Raw genomic sequence first — 17,532 nt, 5'->3', positions numbered from 1 at the left:
AGACGTAATTACACGTGGTAAGCGCTTCAAAGGACGATCTCTCGTTTTCTACCTTTTTTGAAAACGTGCAAGTTTATTTATAGTAAGAATGGCAGACTTCAGTGTTTGTAAGGACTGTTCATCTGTATATGACCCACATGCTTCCAGATTGGAACTTTCTGCCTCCAAGCCTCTGCTCTGTCCTGCTGGCTTCTGTTCCCTCTGTAGGTCCTCGTGACGCGGCCGCAGACGGAGGGCGATGCTCAGGGAGAGGCACTGTTGTGACAGGACCATACTTGCAAGCAGAATTAAATATAAATCCTTTGAAAACTAATGTTTTTCTCTCTAATGGAAAAAAAAGTCGTCTGAGATATCACGTTTAAGACATTTCAGTCTTTGGTGAGACACACTTATGTGAAGTTTGTGGCGGCCTCTGCCTCCGCAGTGAGCTGTGATCAGCAGTCCCTACGGCTGGATCCGCGAGGCCTGGTCTCCCCCGAACCCTGCACAGCCCAGGAAGCGGGCGGGTGCGGAGCCCTGGGTCTTGCAGGCGAGGACACCGAGGCCTGGGGAGGGGGTGAGACCACATGCAGATAAGCGGCAGGGCCGGCATCTGCCTGACCCCCAGACAGAAGTCGTCTAGCGCGGGGGACTTTGCGTTGTCGACACTGTGGACAGTGTGTTCCTGGTAAGAGAGATGGAGCCGCGTGGGTTGAAGTCTAACGCCTCGCCACCGGCTGCACGTTTCATGGCTGGAACGTCTTGCGTTAAGTCCGCGAGCAGTGAGCTTTGCGCACGTCGTCTGTAGAATCTTCCTGCTCCTCCACGTGGCCCTGGAGCCTGGTGAGGTTGCCTGGGCCCACAGAGGGGGCTCTGTCACCTGTCGCACCTGCCGTCGCGCCGCGCACACAAGTGTCTGTGGCTCCTTCCGCTGGTGCCGATGAGTCCCAGTGTTGGATTCCTTCCGAATAACTGAGCTTCTGTCGTTGTTTCTTCCCTTGCAGAGACTTAAAGCCTGAGAACATTCTCCTGGATGATTATGGTGAGTGAGCAAGGCTTCCCTGTCAACAGCGCAGACTTTGTTAGGAGGGGCTTGGGGACAGAAAGTTAGTGTGCACTTAGCCAGTTAGTGCAGCCGGGGACAGTGACAGGAGGAGACGCCTTCGGTTGTGCTCTTTTAAAACCAGAATGAAGGGACTTCCCTGGCGGTCCAGTGGTTAGGACTCTGCGCTTCCGCTGCAGGGGGCACGGGTTCGATTCCTGGTGGGGAAACTAAGATCCTACAAGCCATTCCTCTTGGCCAGAAAAAACAAACAAACAAACAGCCAGAATGGAGATGTCATTGTCATTCCCCTGTATCTAGGCAAGAAGCAGACATGGTTCTAATTTTCAGTTACACTCACAGGAGGAACATTTTCCCCTCTCCTGTTTCTTGCTGTTCACCTACACCTTGCTTGCTTCTTAGTGGTGTGTGTCCACGCCGTCCTCAACCTTGGCAGCTCAGGGGCCGTCCTCTCCACAGAGCAGGCATGGGGCTGGGGGCCCTGTGATGGTGGGCAGGGAGCGGGCCTCGGTGGCAGCCCGGCGCCCACGTGACCTCGCTTCTCCGGGCAGCTGCCAGGCCCACTGAGGCCGGGTGTGGACCAGCAGCCCAGCGGTTGTTCTGGCCCTCTCAGGCCTCTCACGGTCCAGTGGAGAGTGTGAGCCCAGACCAGCGTGACTCCTTCAGAGGAGAGGCAGGAGGGCTGTGTTAAGGGCAAAGACTCCTTCGTTCTCGTGCCGCGTGTTTTCCTGTGTGGTACCTGACACGGGCACAGAGCAGCCGCCTGTGTGGAAGGGATGCCGAGGTGTGGAGGTGTGCTGCCCAAGGCTGTGCTCACAGCTCTAGGCTCTGAGCCCGTCGTTCTGTCCTCGTGCCGTGCCGTGGATCAGAGCGGGGCTTCGGCAGCTTTAAAAGGGAGGACGTGCCCCAGGTGGAGATGGGAGTGTCTGCAGGACAGCAGTGGACAGCGTGCTGCCTCATGTAAAACGGGGAAAATAATCAGGTATATTTATATTTGTTGTTTATACATAAAGACATGAAAAAAAGAGTCATTAGAAACTACTGAGAGTGAAAATAGCATAGGGGGAGCAGACTTTCCAGTGATACTGACACCTTTATGTGTGTTTTTAGCATACGATTCAGTTTCTGCAAAAAAACCCAAAACACCCACAGCGTGCTGGTGTTTTGGTGGAACTGTGTTGAATCCATAGAAAACACACGGAGAACTGACATCTTAGTATTGGATCATCCAATTTAGGAACATAGTATACAGTCGTATGTATTTGGGGCTCCTTCAGTTTCTCTCACTGTTACTTTGAGTAGGTTCATTGTAGTACCATGTGAATATAGTGCTTATTAAAAATCATTTATTTTATTTATTTTTTATGAGATATTCCATCATTTATTTAGATTTTTATCTCCACAATATTTTGTAGTTTTCAGTGTATAGATCTTTTTTTTTAAGCTCTTTATTGGAATATAATTGCTTTACACTCTTGTACCAGCTTACGAGGTACACCAAAGTGAATCAGCTATATTTGTACATATATCCCCATATCCCCTCCCTCCCGCGACTCCCCCCCACCCTCCCTGTCCTGGCCCTCTAAGGCATCACCCATCATCATGTTGATCTCTCTTTGTTATACAGCAACTTCGCACTGGCTATCTATTTTACAGTTGGCAGTGTATATATGTCTGTGCTACTCTCTCACTTCGTCCCAGCTTCCCCTTCACCCCCTGCCCCCCAACCCCGTTGTCCTCCAGTCCATTTTCTGCATCTGCATCCTTATTCTTGTCTTGTCACGGGGTTCATCAGTACCATTTTTTTTTTTAGATTCTGTTTATATGAGTTAGCATACAATAAAAAATCATTTATTTTTTTTAAGTGGACCCAAGGAAACTCCGTGCAGATATTTGGAGATCTTTCTCTGCATGGTTCCCTCCTTTCCAGAACGTTATCCCACAAACCTGAGCTGACCTATCTCTCCCATGTTCTAATTTCCGTCTTCTCAGCTTAGCAAGGCCGCCCGCTCTGCTTGGGTGCCCCGTCCTGTGCCGAGCCCTGGAGGTCACTCCCGGCGAAGATGCCAAGAAGGTTGTGGGCCCAGCTCACTGTTTCTCTTCTCTCAGGCTTCACGGTCCTTAGCTGCTCTGGACTCAACATCCAACCGTGTATTTTGAGCATATTTTAAATTATTTATGGTGGAAGAGCAGTTACTCTAATTATTCTTAATTTTAGTACATTGTAAAGAGACTCCAATTATTTGTAGTAGAGACTCCAATTATTCTTAATTTTAGTACATTTCAATTTATGAATTATTTTCCCATTATGTTTAGTGCTTTTGTGTTTTGCTTAAGAAATCTTGGCCTGTATCACAACATGTTCGATGTTTTATTTTAAAACCATTACTGTATAAAAACAGATGATTGAACCTGATGTACCCCCAAAAAAATAAAAAAAATAAAACCATTACTGTTTTATCTTTCCCATTTACCTCTGTGATCCCCCGGAATTGATTTTTTGTGTATGCTATGAAGTGGAGGTTGAGATACATTTTTTTCAAATCTATAACCAGTTGACCAGCACCATTCACTGAAAAGATCATCTATTCCCTTTCTCTTCGGAGTGTCACAGTTTTCATGAATCAAGCATCTCTGCACGTGCGGATGTGTTTCAGGCTCTCTAGTTTCCTTGGTCATCTTACTCATCCTTGGACCAGTAGCAGAGCCCTTGGCGACGGAAGCTTCTTAGTGAGGCTCTTCTGTTGAGTCCTCTAGCATCATAACTGTTCTTCAAGATCGCCTTGGCTATTCTCAGATGCCTTCGTTTCCAGATGAATTTTTATAATTGCTCAATTTCTGGAGGGAAAAGCAACAATGTGTTGGGATCTTGATTGAAATTGTATGGAACAGTAGAATAATCTTCAGGGAATTAACATCTTAATGTTGAATCTTTGAATTTATTAACATAGTGTATAGTATATAGTTCTGCACATTTGGGTCTCTTAATTTCTCTCAATATCACTTTGTAGTTTCATTGTAAAGTTCTTACACATTTTTGTTATTTGATGTTTTTTAATGGTATTGTTTTTATTTTTAATTTTTTAATGTATTTTATTTATTTATTTATTTATTGGCTGTGTTGGGTCTTCATTGCTGTGCACAGGCTTTCTCTAGTTGTAGCGAGTGGGGGCTACTCTTCGTTGTGGTGCACAGGCTTCTCATTGTGGTGGCTTCTCTTGTTGCAGAGCATGGGCTCTAGGTGCGTGGGCTTCAGTAGTTGTGGCTCAAGGGCTTAGCTGCTTCTCGGCATGTGGGATCCTCCCGGACCAGGGATCGAACCCGTGTCCCCTGCATTGACAGGTGGATTCTTAACCCCTGCGCCACCAGGGAAATCCTTTCCTTTTTTAAAAAACAATGAATGGTTGTTGAATTCTGTCGGTGCTTTTCCTACCAAAATGACTGTATGTTGTTTTTTTCTTCTTCTTTTAATATAGTTAAATCACCAGTTAACTTTCCAGTGTTAAACTAATCTTTCACTCCTGGAATAAATCCAGCTCGGGCACGGCATGCCCCGCTACCTGGACTGCTGGACTCCGAGGAGGCCCCTCACCTCCAGCACGGTCTCTCCAGCGCACTCCACACAACTCAGAATCTGTGCCGGTGTCCCTGTCCCACAGCAGCCTCCAGGGGTTCAGACTCTTGGCATCCAGCTGCACCCAGGCTTGGTAGGCATCCAGGTGGGAGTGGCGGGAGAGCCCCTACGTGTCCCCCACTCCAGTCGGCAGCCTCTGGCTTAACCAGGCTTTGCAAATGCTTCTGAGGGAAACACCTGCTGCCCCAGCAGAGTGCCTTTGCGTGGGTCTCCTGCTCAGACATTTTGGTCCATCCAGCTGGTCACGTGGCTCCTAGTTGTGGCCAGTAGCAGGGTAAGCCCGCCGTGGCCTTCTCCATCCTGCCCAGAGGCAGGTGCCCGGCATCATTTCTGTGGCAATTACTGTGTTACTTGTTCTTTATACACCAGGGACCTGGTCCCGTTCCAGTTAAGAATAGAAAGGAATGATAAAGCTTTGTTTCGCTTTTCTTGATTTTAGGAGACTTTTAATCTTTTCTTGTTGTTCTCCTACTCTTTTAACTTTTAAAAATGTAATCCTAGCTGTACTTTAGTTTTCTCTGACTTAAAAAATGCAGTTGATTTTAGGATTTTTACTGTCATGGAATTAAAATTCCTAAGAGCTGATTTGTACCAGTAAAGCCATAGAACATGAGAGTGATAGGATTCCCTGTACATACTTCTTGTCCCTCATAGGCAGCTTTTTAGGTTTCCTCTTTTCATCTGTAAAGTATCAGTAGAACTTGACATTTGGAAGAATTTAGGTTGAAAAAAAAACCCTGTTTATCGTCTATTCTGCACTGTGAGGTACATTTACCATTTGTCCATCCTACGTATGGAAATAGCCTTTTTTTTTTTTTTTTTTTGCTGTGTTGGGTCTTCGTTGCTGCGCGCGGGCTTTCTCCAGTTGTGGCGAGCAGGGGCTACTCTTCCTTGCAGTGCACGGGCTTCTCAGTGTGGTGGCTTCTCTTATTGCGGAGCACGGGCTCTAGGCACATGGGCTTCAGTAGTTGCAACATGCAGGCACAGTAGTTGTGGCATGCAGGCCCTAGAGAGACACAGTGTTTTTTGAAAACTTGTAAATTAAGGGGGATTTGGTTTATGAAATTCAGCTGGTGGTTGAAGTAACAAAGAAAACTACATCATGTTTATATTTTCTATGGAGGCCTTCTTATTTTTATAAAATAGATATATCCCTAAAGAGTGGGATAAATAGTGAGTTTTTTTAAAAGCCAGGAGCATTTTATTATTGATAATGATATTCAAGGAAATCCTATGATCACATTCTTCTATCTATAAAAACATTTATCAAGGACACAGATACTGTTTTTAACATAAATACAATACTATTATTAAATCCAAAAATACTTAATGAGTCCTTAATATCACCTAATATCCCACTGGCTTAACCTTCCTTCATTATTTCATAAATGTTTCTGTAGTTGTGTGTCAGTGTCCAATGAAGTCTGCATTACATTTGGTTGATATCTTGTTGGGTCTTTTGTAACATCATAGATTCCTCCTCCCTGGTTCTTTTTGTCATTTGTTGGTGAAACCAGGTGTTACAGGTTGAATTGTGTCCTTCTAAAATTCATGTGCGGAAACCCTAACCCCAGTCTGTCAGAATGTGACTGTATTTGGAGATAAGGTCTCTTAAGATGTAATTAAGGTTAAATGAGGTCTTTGGGGGGGGCTTTAATCCAATATGACTGGTGTCCTTATAAGAACAGGGGATTGGGACACAGACAGATGGAGGGAAGACAGAGGTAAAGATGCAGGGAGAGGGTGAGAACCAAGGACAAAGGCCAACCCTTCCAACACCTCGATCTTGGACTTGCAGCCTCCAAGACTGTGAGGAAATAAATCTCTCTGTTGTTTAGGCCACCTGGCCTGGGGTACTTTGTGTGGCAGCCCTGGTGGACGTGCACAGACATGTGTCTTGTAGAATTTCCCGTGCTCTGGGTTTAGCACTGTCCCATCCCCGCTTTCCCTGTAAACCAGTAGTTAGGTCTGGAGGCTGGACCAGGTCAGGTTGGTTGTTGGTGAGCAGACCTGGTGAGTCCTTCCTGGCGTGTCTGGCATCGGGAGGGCTGCGATGGCCGCGTGTCTGTCTTTGCTGCCAGCCTGACCCATCCATCATCCGTCCCACCAGCCTGTCGCCCAGGGGATGCATCACGCCAGCGGGGTCACAGGGCTGTGCAGTGACGAGAGTCACGCTGTCGTTCCTTTTGCACTTATTCCGTGGGATTCACCTGTGAAAGAGAGCTTGGCCTCATCAACAGTCACTGACCCGTTCAGAGAAAAGCAGGTGAAACGCTTGAATACTTCCTTTTCTTTTCGTTTCTCAGAGTTTTGTGCTAGTTCCCTGTCATTCTCCAAGATGACGAACGAGGTTTTTGTTTTTTCTGTGTCGGTCAGTATGAATGTGTGGCCTTCAACCCTCCAGCCTTTGGGGTCGTTATTCCTTCTGCTGTTGAGGTTGTCCCTCCTTTGGCCAGCGGTGTCCAGCAGTTTTGATAACTTCCTTGTCTCCTGCTAAGGAGGCAGTGCAGGGTCGTCCTGCGCACGTGCCGACCGAGACCTGGAAGCCACCATTGCTCCAGAGGCCCCGTCCTCTGTGCCGAACACCACGTGACGAGACCACCGTGTGGGCACCGAGGTGCTCATTGCTGCCCTGTTGGTCATTCTTCCTAGCCCAGTGCAGTGGACAGAGGAAAAGCGTGTTGTTCTTTTTTAAAGAAATATTCGTCGTGGATTAGCATTGATATTTCCAGTTCTCATTAACTTCTTTATTTCACTTTTGTGGTTTTTTTCCTCCTGTTGCTGAGATCATTAGTTCCTAATGACAGTCACATGATTACACTATTTTTCTCTACTTATTTTTTAACCAGAGATCACTCCACAACGCTAAGTGCCTGCAGAAGAGCTGGCTTCATGTGCTGGTCCCTGCTGATCGCAGAGCGGGGGCTGTGCCCAGGCTTTTGCTGGTTGGGTCAGTGCTGCAGGTGCAGCCGGTGTCCGAGGCATTTCCCATTTCTTGTCGTGTTTCCTCGGGACAGATGCCCGCGGTGGGAGCGCCAGACTAGAGGCCGCGCCCACGGTGCCGTGTAGCCAGACGTGGTGGACGCCTCTCGGTGGCGTTGTGCCTGTGCGTGCTCCTGCCCGCAGACTGTGTTCTCGGACTCTGAGTTTTCATCAGTTTGTCAGTAGTTTTGCTTTTCATTTCTCTGTAATTTTTTTTTTGGCCACGGCCTTCGGCTTGTGGGATCCTAGTTCCCTGACCAGCAATCGAACCCGGACCCCCAGCATTGAGACGGTGGCGTCCTAAGCACTGCGCCGCCAGGGAATTCTCTAAATGTAATCTTAGATCTAAATGTCTCCAGGTGTGAATCGCTATAATTTCCACCCATGTTTTTTAGATTTTTTTTCCATTTTTTACTGTTAAAGTGTCAGCTCTCCCCCTGTGATCTGTGTCATGTGTTTGGCCACACGCAGGACACATCCGGATTTCAGATCTCGGCTTAGCTGTGGAGATCCCGGAAGGGAAGGTCATACATGGAAGAGTCGGGACACTCGGCTACATGGGTACGTAACCCCCGACCCAGCATCCCCGCGCCCGCCCTCAGGACACAGGGGGAACCGACCGTGCTGTGAAGGGGCCTGGAGCCCGTCCTGGCCCTCAACTGGGGGCACAGGTGGTGTCTGAGGTGTGTACCTGGCACCCCGGCCTGCCCTCCTCTCTGCAGACGGGGCAGCGTCGGGACAGGACAACGGGCCCCACACGCCCCTCACGAAGCTGTCGCGGTTCTTCCGACCGCTCCAGAGCAGGGACCTCACAGCGCCTGGCCTAGCCCGACGCAGGGGTGCCTCTGACACGAGGCATCCTGAGGCCTGCACTCCCCCCGCCCCCCATACCCCACCGGGGCTGCCGTCGCCTGCTGCTGGGGTCTGAGCTCTGCCGGGAACAGATGCCAGTGCTCCGGGGCGCCGGCGGGCCTGGCTCTGCCTGCTCGGAGGCGGGGTTTTCCCTAGCGCTCCGTTTGCCCACGGTCGTGGTCGTAGGAACTGTTTGAAATAACAGCTTTACTGAAATGTAGCTCATGTCCCATAAACCCACCCCTCCGAAGTGTGCAGTGCAGGGGACCTCAGGGTGTTCACGGAGACGCGCAGCCGCCACCACTGTCTGATCGCAGACCTTTCTCATCCCCTCGAAAAAGAAGCCCCTCACCCGTCAGCAGCCGCTCCCCCTCCTCCCCTCCCACCCCCAGCCCCGCAGCCACTGATCTGCTTCCTGCCTCCGTGGACTCGTCTGTTCTGTTTCACATGAACGGAACCACAGGCTGTTAGGCTTCACGTCTGCCTTCGCTAGCTTAACATGTTTCCAAGGGTCCTCTGTGTGGTAACGTTCAGTTTATGTGGTGTTTGGAATGAAGGACAAGGAAATTTAATTTAATTTAATTTTAATTTCCTGTGTTTGTTATGTAGCTCCCGAAGTGCTCAACAGGGAAGGCTATACGTTTAGTCCTGATTGGTGGGGACTTGGCTGTCTGATATACGAAATGATTCAGGGACATTCTCCATTCAAAAAATTCAAAGAGAGGGTTCCACGGGAGGAGGTGGAGCGGAGAGTGAAGAAGGAGGCGGAGGAGTACTCCGAGAAGTTCTCCGAGGACGCCAAGTCCATCTGCAGCATGGTGGGTCGGCCTTGGGGAGGGCGGGCGTGGGGGCGGGGGCGGGACAGGGCCGGGGGGGAGGGGGGAGGCGTCTGACTGCTCCGGCCGTTCGGACTGGCAAGCGGGGAAACCCAGCCGTCATACAGTCCGGCTCAGGAGGCGCCCCCGGGAGCTCGCTCCCCGATGCCAGGGCCAGGGCCTTCCTGTCCAGGTTTCTGATCCCTCAGAGCAGAGTCCATTGTGGGCTTTCCCCAGAGGGGCTGCTGGAAGGGAAGGGCGGTGCCGGGTCAGTGTCCCGAGCACAGCTGGCCAACGTCACAGGACGTTAAGCACGAAACAGTCTCCAGGGTACTGTGCATCAGTGGGGTTTTTCTCTCTGCCCATGTTTCTCCTCCCTTTAACCAGCCGCCGGGGTCTGTAGACACCCTGACGCGACAGCCTGCCACGTGCCTGCTGCTGTCACTGTTCCCGCAGTAAGGGAATGAGAGAAGCTCTCCTTGTCACTTATTTCTTGTAAGCCAGTGCTTAGGATTTTCTGAGCACAGGGTAACATTCATTTGCATCTGGCGAGGGTGTTTTCAGCATCCACCGTGGGACCCTCCCCTCAGTAAGACAGACAATAATCCCACCCCTCCTGCCCGTGCTCTCATCCGTGCTCTCATCCTCTCAGGCGAGGGGGCCTGTAAACCCCGCTCTGCAGGCAGGGAGGGGGATTGGGTGGCCGTGGAGTGGGGGGGGGGGCACAGCACAGGGCCAGGAAGCCAGGGGGTGAAGGGACTCCTGGGACGAGACCAACAGGACAGAAGGAGGGGGGCCAGCCAGGGCTTTGCAGAGATTCAGGTGGGCGTCTACGCCCTGGGTGGTGGCAGAGCGGGTAAGAAGAAGCATCAGACTCAGGGTGGATGGGGAGGCCGTGCCCGCAGGATTTGTGGGGGGGGTCCACGCAGTGCAGGAAGGGGGAGGGGTGGGGGCAAAGCCGTGGCAGCGGGGGGTGGGCAGGAGATGCGGCGGGGCTTGTCCACTCCCCCCGTGGCCCCTGTTCTCAGGCCGTTGGCCTCGGGAGGGGGAGGGGGAGCCGCTGGAGGTGTGCGGAGGGGTGAGGGTGGTGCCTTGGCAGCGTCAAGCACCCCTGTGGACGTGATGGGGGGTTGGTGGCCCTCTCGCGTGTCGTACTCCTGCCACACTTGGCAGGACAGGTGCCCCTCGGAGTAGGTGGGGGGCTGGACTTGGTTAAGCGAGTCTGGAGAAGCAAGAGAGAGGCCGCGGGGCTGGATGTGTACAGAGGGGCGTCTGAGTAGGTTGCAGGGGAGGGTGTGGACACGGGCAGGTTCGGTAGGTGGGGAGCAAGGCAGGTGCCTCAGCTTGGGGAGCCGGGCTCCTCCCCGGAGTTAGACAGACTGGGATGCGGACGGGGGAGGCTGCTTGACACGCCACTGATGGAGGGGGTGACCCAGGGGGAGAGTGGCAGGGTGGCGACGGAGGGCCAGGCCACTGGCGAGCGGCCACCAAGAGGTGGGGCGTGGTCCGCCCGTGGGTATTGGCAACTTATGGGGACGAATTATTTTGGTCTCCCTTTCCTTTTGTGTCCACGTGTGAGGGGATGTGCGCTGCTGGCCTTTCTCTGGCCGCGCGTCCTGCTTGGAGCAGATAGTGTTCGGTCAGCTCCTCTGCAGCCGCATCCCGGCCGCGCCGCTGTCGCTGCTCAGTCGGTCTGTGTTGACCGAGTGTCTGCCCACGGGGACAGGCCGCCGGGGCTGCGGGCACACACAGACAGAGACAGGAGTGTGGCCGGCCCCTCCGAGCACGCAGTTGGATGGCAGGCCTAAAATAACATGGAAGTAACTAGAGTAAAAAGCAGAACTCGATGGCTGTCGTAAACAAGATAGAAATGAAGGCTTAAGGGTTTTCAGGATGAAGAGGTGCTGATCCGTCAGGGGCGCTGGGAAAGACGGCGGTGTCTGCGTGCAGACCAGCCCTGTGACTCCGGCCCAGGGTCGAGGCCCGGCTTCCGGCCATGATGAGCTCACCTCTTTGGGTCTCTGGTTTCTCATCCAGCAGATGTGGGCGGTGATAAGTTCCACCTTATAGAATTGCCGGGAGGATGAAGTGAAAGCATGCACGTGAAGTGTTTTAGTCCACGTGAATCCACAGTAAGTGCTAAGAGGAGAAACAGCAGCTCTTAGAGAGTCAGTTAAACTCCAACAGGCAGGGCCTGGAGGAGAGGCCGTCTCAGGTGCAGGGTCGTCGTGGACGGGGCGCAGAGCGGGGAGCGCGGGTGCCTGCGGGGTCCCGGACGCAGCCCGGCAGTGAGTACGCGAAGGGGCTCTGCGGGATTCCAGCCTCCTCTGCCGTCCCTGCCGGGCCCCTGCGTGACCCCTGACATCGAGCACCACTGTGTCACTTTCAGCACGCTCTGGTGTAGTTTCTCATTTCACTCCCACAGTGGCTTCTAAGATCTTCTCATGGCCTCGCGGTTGGAAATATAAGAGTTGATCTCCATGGTGTCCGTAGTCAGTGGCGGCCGGCAGCCTTGAGCCCAGCCTCCCTGAGCGCCGGCCCAAGGTGCCTTCCTCCGCCCCCGCTGCCCGGCCAGCCCTTGGCCGTGTGGGTTGGCAGCAGGCTTGATGGAGGCATGAGTCCCTGCGTGCGGTCGTTGCGCCCGGCCTGACGCAGCATTCGTTAGGAAGCCCAGCTTGCTGGGCCCCGCCCTGTCTCCGTGCTGACGGTCCCACAGCCGCCGCCTCCAGAAGCTCCGCATCTGGCAGGAGAGCCCCGCAGAGCAGCTACCCAGGTGTATTCCCATTGGGGTGTCCCGGGGCAGGGCCGGGGGCTCTGCGGCAGGAGGCTGGAGCCCACAGGCCTGGTAGGAGTCCGCCAGGCAGAGAGATGGCCGTGGGGCCTGCACACGCCTGTCCCTTAGGCTTTGCAGGTCTTCGTGGTGCTGTTCACTGTGGCCATGCAGACAGCCACAGGCACCTGAGCTAACAGCGGCTCTGCTCCCACAAAACCCTGTTTACAGAGGCGGGTGCTGATGGGGCACAGCCCTGGACCGCAGCTTCCCGGGCCCTGGCCGAGGCTAGATTTTGGAGGCCCAGGCCTTTGCTGTGTTGCTTTGAGCAGAGACAGACCTTTTCGACTGATAATTGTGGAAGAAGGCCTATTTGAATTTTTGGCAGTAACGGGCCTGCCTCGTTTTTATTGTGCTTTACAGATAGTGTGTTTTTTACACACTGAAGTTTTGTGACAACCATGTGTGGAGCAAGTCTGTTGCCACTGTTTTTCCAGCAGCGTTATTTTTTAAATTATGTACAATGTGTTTAGACATAGTGCTATTGCACACTTCATAGACTACAGTATAGTGTAAACATAACATGTATATGCACCAGGAAACCAAAAACTTCGTGTGACTTGCTTCATTGCAATAATCACTTAACTGTGGTGGTCTGGATCCAAACCCACAGTATCTCTGAGGTCTGCCAGTATAACATACACGGATAAGTAATGCTTTTGAAAGAAACGCTTTCTATTAACGTTAAGAATATACAGTTTTTGGGGGCTTCCCTGATGGTGCAGTGGTTAAGAATCTGCCTGCCAATGCAGGGGACCCGGGTTCAAGCCCTGGGCCGGTAAGATCCCACATGCTGCGGAGCAACTAAGCCTGTGTGCCACAACTACAGAGCCTGTGCTCTAGAGCCCATGAGCCACAACTCTTGAGCCCGTGTGCCGCAACTACTGAAGCCCATGCGCCTAGAGCCCGTGCTCCGCAACTAGAGAAGCCATGGCAATGAGAAGCCCGTGCACCACAATGAAGAGTAGCCTCTGCTCGCTGCAACTAGAGAAAGCCCGTGCGCAGCAACGAAGACCCAACACAGCCAATAAAATAAATAAATAAATGTATAAAAAACAGAATATACAATTTTTAGAACTAGGTTTGCTAAATTTTTGCCTCATCTGAGGTCCTTAGTGATATGTTTAATTAATAAATTAAAGTATCAATAGTTTCTAAGTATCAATGTAGCTTGGCATGAAAGTGGTGTCTGTGAAGTTCCCAACAGCTATTTCTTGAAAAAAATTTCCCTAATTTTTACGTGGTTAAACTTTCCTCAAGTATTTACTTAACCAACTCTGTATTTATTGATAGCTCAAAGGCAAAACTTTAGCTTCAATTCCTTTTTGAAGCACTGCGTATTCTAAAGTAGTAAAATCTGAAGTAGTGAGGTTTGGTGGATACTTTGAAATTTGAGTGACTTTGTTTAGACAGAGCTGCTCTTTGCCACCCCTAATTCTCTGGCCATCATTAACGGAGATTTTCTGGGTTTCTCTTTTATCCTCCGAGCTTCAGTTGACTCCATTTCTGCTCCTCCACAGTTACTCACCAAGGATCCCAAGCACCGCCTGGGCTGCAGGGGCGGAGGAGTGGCTGAAGTCAAGGGACACCCTGTGTTCAAGGACATTAACTTCAAGAGGCTGGAGGCCCACATGTTAGACCCCCCTTTCCGTCCTGACGTAAGTGTGTTGCCAGAGAGCAGCAGGGTGTCCGAGAAAACGGCAGGTTCAGGACCACCTGTCCTGCTCCAGCTCTTCCTCCCTCTCCGCGCCCCTGGCCTGTCCTCGAAGGCCCCCCGGCCCCACTGCCGCTCTGGCTGGTGGAGCCCGTCCAGGTCCCTGCCCTGCTCAGAAACCTCAGCGGCACCCAACCCCCTCCCTGGGATGCCCCCCGAGGCCCCCACGTTGCCTTGGCCCCTTTCCCCGTCAGGAATGCGCTTCCCCATGCCGGGTCTCACGAGGTCCTGGCTCCACGCGGAGGGCTCTGGCGTGGCCACTTGAGCCTTCTGGTGAGTGTGCAGGGCCCACACGAGGTCGTGTCCCCAGTGCCTGGTGGGCTCCCCCCGCCCCACCCCCGCATGTCGGAGCTGGGTGGGAGCAGCCCCCGCTGTGGCCTTGAACTGCTGCAGGCCCGTGATGGAAACATGGAGATACAGTCATTCCGTAGGATGTGATGGACCTAAGATGTGCAATTAAAATAGTTTTAGTTGCACCAGTCAGGATTCATTATGTTCACTTGCAATACGTTGTCGTAGCTTCTTCCTTTGAGTTCGTTCTTGCAGCGCCTCCCAGCTGCCGGCAGCGGCTCCAGGTACTGGGTCAGGGGGAGGACGTGGACCTGCAACGAGATGAGGAAGACGCGGCTGGGGCTTCTCAGAGCCCTCTTTCCACCAGGCCCGGGGTGCCATGGGCTGCAGTCTTCTCTGAGGAGGGCGCGCACAGGGCACGGTGCCGGGGAGCCAGGGGCAGGTGCTGGGGCTGTTCCGGGGCTTCTCCTGCATTTAACCAGCGACCTGGGGACCCGCTGTCAGCAGCGTCTGAGGGTGATGTGTCAGGTAGTTTGGCGGGGGCGCAGGACCGGGTTCTGACCTCCGACCTGGGCTCGGCCCTCCCCCTCGTCTCCGGCACCATCTCCTGAGGGCTGGCCTTCCGCCTGCCCGCGGCTCTCGGAAGTTCTGAGCAGGGGCCCGTGATGGCAGGCTCACTGCCGTGCGCAAGCCCTGGTGCTCAGAGCACACGTGTCCCTGTGCCCTGCGTTCCCGGCTCCACAGGGGGCAGCCCAGGCCGCCCACGCCCCGCCTGCTGGCCTGACTCCCTGTGCCCGAGGACGGCCGTGGCCGGCGGGGCTGCGGGCCTGGGCTCCTGTCCCAGCGCAGGGCTCAGCCAGACGGGCCCAGCAGGCGGACGGGCGCTGTGTGTGACGGAGGCCGAGGGCTGGAGGCAGGGGTGACTGCTGCACCCTGAGCTCCTCTGCGGTGTCCCAGCAAGGGCGCCCCATGCGCCCTTCTCCATCCCTGGCTCTGCTGTGGCCCCGTGGGGGGAGCTGGAGCAGATGGGCCTTGGGGCCTGGGCTCTGAGGGGTCCTAGGATTAGGCAGGCTTCACACAGGGGCCCGCAAGGAAGTGAAGGGGAGGACAGGTGCGCGTGCACCGGCTTTCCAGGCGTCGGAGTGCGGAGGGGAAATGGCAGCGGTGCCGTCTCAGCCACGCCTCTCTGTTCTCGGTGCAGCCAAAGGCGATTTACTGCAAGGACCTCCTGGACATTGAGCAGTTCTCCACGGTGAAGGGCATCCGCCTGGACAGCTCCGACCTCGCCTTCTACAGCCAGTTCGTCACGGGCTGTGTCTCCATCCCCTGGCAGAATGAGGTACTGCCCTTTGCAGCGCAGTATGCCAAACTAGGGAAACCTTGTGTGTGTACAAGGAACAGTTTCCTCTTTAAAAAATTCTACATACATGTCTGTGTGTGCGTGCGCGTGCACATGTTTGGAGGTAACATTACGTGTGGTAGCTGCCTCTGGTCCCTTCCCGGGAGGTGGACAGGGGTGGCCCTCTCAGGTCCGCTGGGCACCTGCCACCCTGAGTCCTGCTCCTTGATCTGGGCTGGCTGGCGCTGTGGTTCCGACGGGAGTTCACTGCCTTGGGGGTCACACTGGCGGCCACGTGACCTCCCCCAAGAGGAGGTCAGGAAGCAGGGGACGTGGGAGCGGAGGATGGGGGCCGGGTCGGGGATGCCGACCAGCCACGGGTGCTGTGCCACCTTCTCACCCCGCCCTTCTGTGGGTGCAGATGATTGAGTCGGGATGTTTCAAGGACATCAGTGAAAGGGAAAATGAGGAAAACGTGGCCTTAGATCCAGAGGAGAAAACATGCTGCCCAGTTCCCAAACAGAAGAGAGGCTTCCTCTACAGACTCTTCGCACGTGGGGTAAGGGTGAAAAGCGTTCTGTTATTCGTAGTATTACATTATAACGGGATGTGTTAAAAGGAATATTTCACCAAGGCAAAACTTTCTTTGTTCAGCTTTCTTTTTTCAGTTCCTGTTATATGAGATAACGTACAGAGTTTTAAAGCCGGCCGTGCGGTGCGGTTTGAGCCCGGTGAGGAGACCCCACATGCTGGTGTTTGTCGTGGGTATGGAAACTCTGTTCTGACCCAAAAAGAAGCAACGGCTTACAACACTCGCGAAGAGATCCCTGTGTCGAGGACAAAGCGTTTCACACTAGGCGCAGAAGTCCGTGTCTTGTAGGACAGCCGTAACACAGTGCACATGATTTCAGTTTCCGCCTCATGTGTCCTGATTCTTGGAGCTGTCACGTCATTCGCCCGCAGTCACCGGGAAAGCTGATTCTCTTTTGAACATGGAAGAGTGGTTTGGACAGACTTTCTGTGGAAGCATTAAATTTAGGATTTTTTCCAAGTCTCCTTGGACCAGTGGATCATCCTGCCGTGAACTCTGTCTGTTCCCACAGGACTTACCCGACCTTGTCCACGAACATCTTGTCCATGGTTTTTCAGTATAACCCACAGTCTGTGACCACATTTCCTCTGAGAACGGGGCGCCGGGCAGGAGTTAACCTCGTCCTTCTCCGGGACTGCGTGTCCTCGGTGTGAGTCCTCACTGGTCCACGCCGTGGGGGCCTTCCGGGGACCCTCTGGTTGGTGGAATCCAACTGTACAGGAAGAAGCCGCCCACCCCACGCTGCTCAGAGGCGCTTGGCTGGGCGCACAGTGCGAGTGCGGGGAGCAGGATGCATCAGCCACACCACCTCTGCGCGAATGGAGCCCCCGCGTGGCGTGAAGCACATAGAAGGGAGCGTCTAAGGGTTTCCGGGCCTTGAAGTCAGCATCCCCGCCGCCCCCCAAGTTTTCACGTCCACTTATGGCAGGAAGCGACTTGCGTCAGAAAGGCGCCTGACTGGCCTTCTGCCTGTCTCACAGGGCTGCATCAGCGCCGGCCCCAGCGAGAAGAAGGACTGCCCTGCAGACGGTGACCGCTTGCTGTGCAGCCGGCCCACGACATGGAGCACGTGTCCCGGGCTGCATCCTGCCTGTGAACTGCAATAAACACGCGTGACACAGCTTAAAACATACTTGATGAGTCCTGTCTGTTTTTCTACATTCATACCTGAATTGTCTTTTCACTCGTGCTGGATTGAGGAAAAGGCCCCTTGAGGACTTGTGATGCCCAGGAAGCCCCAGGTGTGGACACCCTGTGGCGGGGGCTCCGGGTGACCCTGCAGAGGGGGTGGGGGAGAGGCCCGGTGTCGGCCCCGCAGTGTCTGCACCCAGGGTCCTGTTCCTCCCGTGCTCTGTCACGTGGGGCAGGTGGCCGTCGGTTGGCAGGTCTTGGCCTGTTTCCATCCGTGTTCCCAGTGCCCGTGGCTCTCACTGAGATTCCA

At 53.4% G+C, this 17,532-nt stretch overlaps 1 protein-coding gene across 3 annotated transcripts in view; it reads left to right on the top strand.

Annotated features, from left to right (window-relative positions):
• The window catches only part of GRK4 (G protein-coupled receptor kinase 4), a 67,929-nt gene extending 50,722 nt beyond the window's left edge, over positions 1–17,207 (top strand). For all 3 annotated transcript variants that reach the window (XM_057705331.1, XM_057705329.1, XM_057705330.1), the window contains 7 exons: positions 984–1,021; positions 8,130–8,219; positions 9,120–9,328; positions 13,676–13,813; positions 15,362–15,499; positions 15,921–16,058; positions 16,154–17,207. In XM_057705331.1, coding sequence (XP_057561314.1) covers positions 984–1,021; positions 8,130–8,219; positions 9,120–9,328; positions 13,676–13,813; positions 15,362–15,499; positions 15,921–16,058; positions 16,154–16,186 — 784 coding nt within the window. In that variant the 3' untranslated portion in view covers positions 16,187–17,207. The remainder of the gene's footprint in view (positions 1–983; positions 1,022–8,129; positions 8,220–9,119; positions 9,329–13,675; positions 13,814–15,361; positions 15,500–15,920; positions 16,059–16,153) is intronic.
• Positions 17,208–17,532: the final 325 nt, after the last annotated feature.

Source organism: Hippopotamus amphibius, chromosome 13 (genome assembly GCF_030028045.1).
Source record: "Hippopotamus amphibius kiboko isolate mHipAmp2 chromosome 13, mHipAmp2.hap2, whole genome shotgun sequence".
NCBI lineage: Eukaryota > Metazoa > Chordata > Mammalia > Artiodactyla > Hippopotamidae > Hippopotamus > Hippopotamus amphibius.
The sequence above is the reverse complement of the archived record's forward strand: the minus strand, read 5'-3'. Positions and strand labels throughout refer to the sequence as shown.